We start from the raw sequence: 3557 nt of genomic DNA, 5'->3' as shown, positions 1-3557 counted from the left end.
GACCTTTTGTCCCTTTCGACCCTTTGTCCTTTTCGACCATTTGTCCCTTCGACCTTTTGTCTTTCGACGTTTTGTCTTTCGACCTTTTGTCCCTAACCCATAGTATCCTACTATAAACGTCGCATACGCGCAATCCTGTTGCGTATATTTTTCTGGTGCTTGCTTTGTTTGCGAGTATGAGCAGAGCAAAGACATAAAGTATGGCAGTATTTTGTTCGTGAATGAGAATCACAGCCGCGAGTTTTTGTGGATTCTTCGAATAGAATAAATAAATTTAATTCTAAATGAACACTATACTGCCGCTAACCGCAAGTCGAGCATATCTGTATATATGGACGCCATACACAGATGTGCTCGACATGCGGTTAGCAGCAGTATAAAAATAAGCAAGTGTGTTCTTTCTCGAGCATATGTGAGAAACATTTTCCGATGTAATTTTATGCTATTCTGCAAATTGACCCGAATTAATCGCGAAGCAACACCAACATTTTTCCGGGTTCGTTTTTCTGGTTTCTCTGCGATTAGTAGGGAGGAAAACAAAAGACAAAACAAAACGCTAGAATTTTGCATTGCCTATTTCTTGTTTTGAGGGTAGGTTCACAGATTTCCACCACCGGCTAGCGTTTGAGCCCTTTGGCTCCCCTACGTAGACCACTTGTTGAGCCCTTTGGCTCTGTTACCGCTCCGTTTAGGATCATCTACTCGTTTGACCCATTCAGCTTCCGTCTCAATCCGGATTACTCGGAATTCCCCGACATCGGAAGTTCTCCTGCAAAAGACGATCAACGAAGTCCGAACGAGTGCCATGATCGATTCAAAGATATCGGTTAAATGGTGCATCAACCTCTCCTGAACCTGAGCGTTCACGCGCAACGATCTACTCAGACGCTATCCTACGCTAACGAGAAGTTTTCCCACAGAAGCTCACCCGCAATGGGCCATCATGACACTACGCTCTGTGCCTACGCGCTCCATTTTTAGCGGCGATACATTTTGACTCTCATGGTCCGCCTTCTTCAATGGCGGCCTGCTGCTGCTCTGTACCCCCACCTCGTTGTAGGATGTCGCCTGTCCTTGTCGTCACTATTGCGACAGTACTCTACTGCTCTGCGCTCTGTCACATTCTTCCGAAGCTGTGGTGGTAGTGTCCATTTCGCACGCATTCAACATCGCACTCCATTCCGGTTGAAACCAGGGTCTTGCGAACAAAATGTGTTAAGCAGTTTTTGTCACGTCTTAACATTTCGAACAGACGGAAAAGCCGCATGTTGGAACCTCTGCAGGTACCATCTAAAATATCCGTAGCCTGTTAAGAACTGGGTACAGCCAAAACTTGGCTCTATATGAGGATTGTAAGTCAAGCCGTTACACTTGGGTATTTGACTTAGCTTTGATATTCCTTCAGGCATTATCGTTGTCCCCGAGGACGTAACACTCCTCGTCTTCCTTGCTGAATTTTGTATATGTTATTCTGCTTCTGCGTTTATTTTATTAGGAATATCCTCGGTAACTAGACGAGAAATGTGCGATACGGTTTAATAATAATAAGAACCACTGGACGTTACATATATTGTGCGTAAAATTGAGTGAATTTCCATAGACGGTGTGAATTGACAGAACCCCGACTAATTATCAATTACTCCACAATTATCATATGTACTGCTGTTCGGCCAACCGACATTTTCGGCCAATTGACCAATTTGGCCGTACGATATTTTCAGTCGTAATTTCTTTTCAAATGTCATTTTCGGCTAAATAACATTTTCGACCAAATGGCTCTTGGGCAGATGGGTTTCAGACTTATTTTTAGTTTGGCCAAACGACGTTATCAGCTAAATAACTTCTGGTCTTGTACACTTTGTTTCAATTCCATAGCACTCAAAACATTCCGAATTGAATGAATGCGACGATTTTTCGTGGTAGGCAGTTTCTATGATCTCGAACTGAACACATTCTTAGAAATTCTGTTTATTTTTGTAATCTAGCATGTCCAGAAATAAATTTTAGTAAACATGAAAATTAAGCTTTAACATGAAAATTAGTCTTCGGAATATAAATATTGAATATGTTTGGGATTTGGATCAAAAAGGGAGATTCAATACATTCAAAACAATTATGTTGTGTTCAAGTGCTAAAACTCATTTTAATATTTATCAAATATTCTATTCTTATTCAAAGTTTAAAGTCATATGGAATCATATGGGCGGTAATTTAATTTAAACCAGGTAGTAATGCTGAAACGAAAAAAAAGAAAATGTTACTATAATAAATTTTATTTTGATCCAAATGTGAAATAAGTTTTCGGTTTTAATTTTTTTGAAAAACTGGCTCTTCCTTGCACATTATTGAGCATAAATTGCTGAATGGAAATTATTGAACGTTCACACTCACCACGGGATCAGCAGTTTTCCAACATTTATGGTACCAAAATGCACGCTCGCATTGCGTTTTCCCCTTGGGCTTCGTGCACCTAGATCCCATCTGCAGGGCAATGTCTTCAAAATCTTCCGGTACAGAGTCCAAAAGTTTCCCTAAATGTAGCTCCCCTTTGTCGTCCGTGAATCGAAACTTTTCGAAAAGGCACTGCATGTAGCACTTTAGTTTTTCATCGTCCTCGAAAAGGTCCCCGTCGCTGAACCTCACGATTGCTTCTTCGCTAACACCCGTGTTGGCCACACACATTTTGTGCGGTTTCTTGGATGCCTCAAGTACGTACGGTGGTGGATACTCGGCATCGCGCCTTGGTGCGGGGATATCAGATGCCAAAGTGAGCATCGCCTCAATTAATACTACCGCCATGACAAGTAGGAACATAACGATTCCAACGAGTTCGCGAATCGTATGACTACGTCGTCATAGGTGAGCTTGCTTTTTATTTCAATCTTAATTGATTATCGAAGGAAATAGGCAACAGATTTGTGCTGTCACAGCTTGACGCAAATTTCGTTTGATGAAAACTTATAAACAATAATTAGACATATCCGGAAGGGGATTTCGTTGGAAGCGCTGTGTGAGCCTAACGAAAACACGATTCATAAAATCACGTAAAACCAAGCTACCATAAAATCAAAACTGTTGAGCGATATTTTACGGGGGGGTCAAACTTGTTCATTGGTGTTTTATTACCTTATTCTTGAACTTGACTGTCACGGAAATTAACCCCTTCCAGTGTGGTCTGGTTTCGCACTTCTTTCTGCCATGCCACAAGAGCCAGCCAGCTAGACTTTTCACCTAAAAATAGCGCCCAGAAAGCCTCGTCTTGCGTAACGAAATTTTATGAAGAAACTTTTCTGTTTTTTGCCCTCGACACCGTCATCAACATCGCCGCCGTCGTCGACGTCGCCGTCATCATCACGGAGATCATGCTGCTATATTGCAGGAGGAAATCAACTCTTATTTTTAAGTAGGGTGTCGGTATGCATTTAGGATAAGTGTTCTATTATCGTCATAAGTTCTTATGTTATAAATTAAAATATTTTTCATTTGTTGAAGTTTCATATGAACGACGAATTGATTGATTTGGCGTTCGTAGTCGAAGTAGGAAAAACTCATGCCGA

At 41.2% G+C, this 3557-nt stretch overlaps 1 protein-coding gene across 1 annotated transcript; it reads right to left on the bottom strand.

Annotated features, from left to right (window-relative positions):
* Positions 1-2120: 2120 nt before the first annotated feature.
* Positions 2121-2832, bottom strand: LOC134207086 (pheromone-binding protein-related protein 6-like). Its single transcript, XM_062682808.1, has 2 exons — positions 2392-2832; positions 2121-2234 (listed from the first exon to the last, which is right to left on the bottom strand). Exons 1-2 carry the CDS (start codon positions 2812-2814, stop codon positions 2217-2219), a joined length of 441 nt encoding a protein of 146 aa, XP_062538792.1. The 5' UTR covers positions 2815-2832; the 3' UTR covers positions 2121-2216.
* Between the last annotated feature and the right edge of the window lie 725 nt (positions 2833-3557).

Source organism: Armigeres subalbatus, chromosome 1, assembly GCF_024139115.2.
Source record: "Armigeres subalbatus isolate Guangzhou_Male chromosome 1, GZ_Asu_2, whole genome shotgun sequence".
Lineage (NCBI taxonomy): Eukaryota > Metazoa > Arthropoda > Insecta > Diptera > Culicidae > Armigeres > Armigeres subalbatus.
The sequence above is the reverse complement of the archived record's forward strand: the minus strand, read 5'-3'. Positions and strand labels throughout refer to the sequence as shown.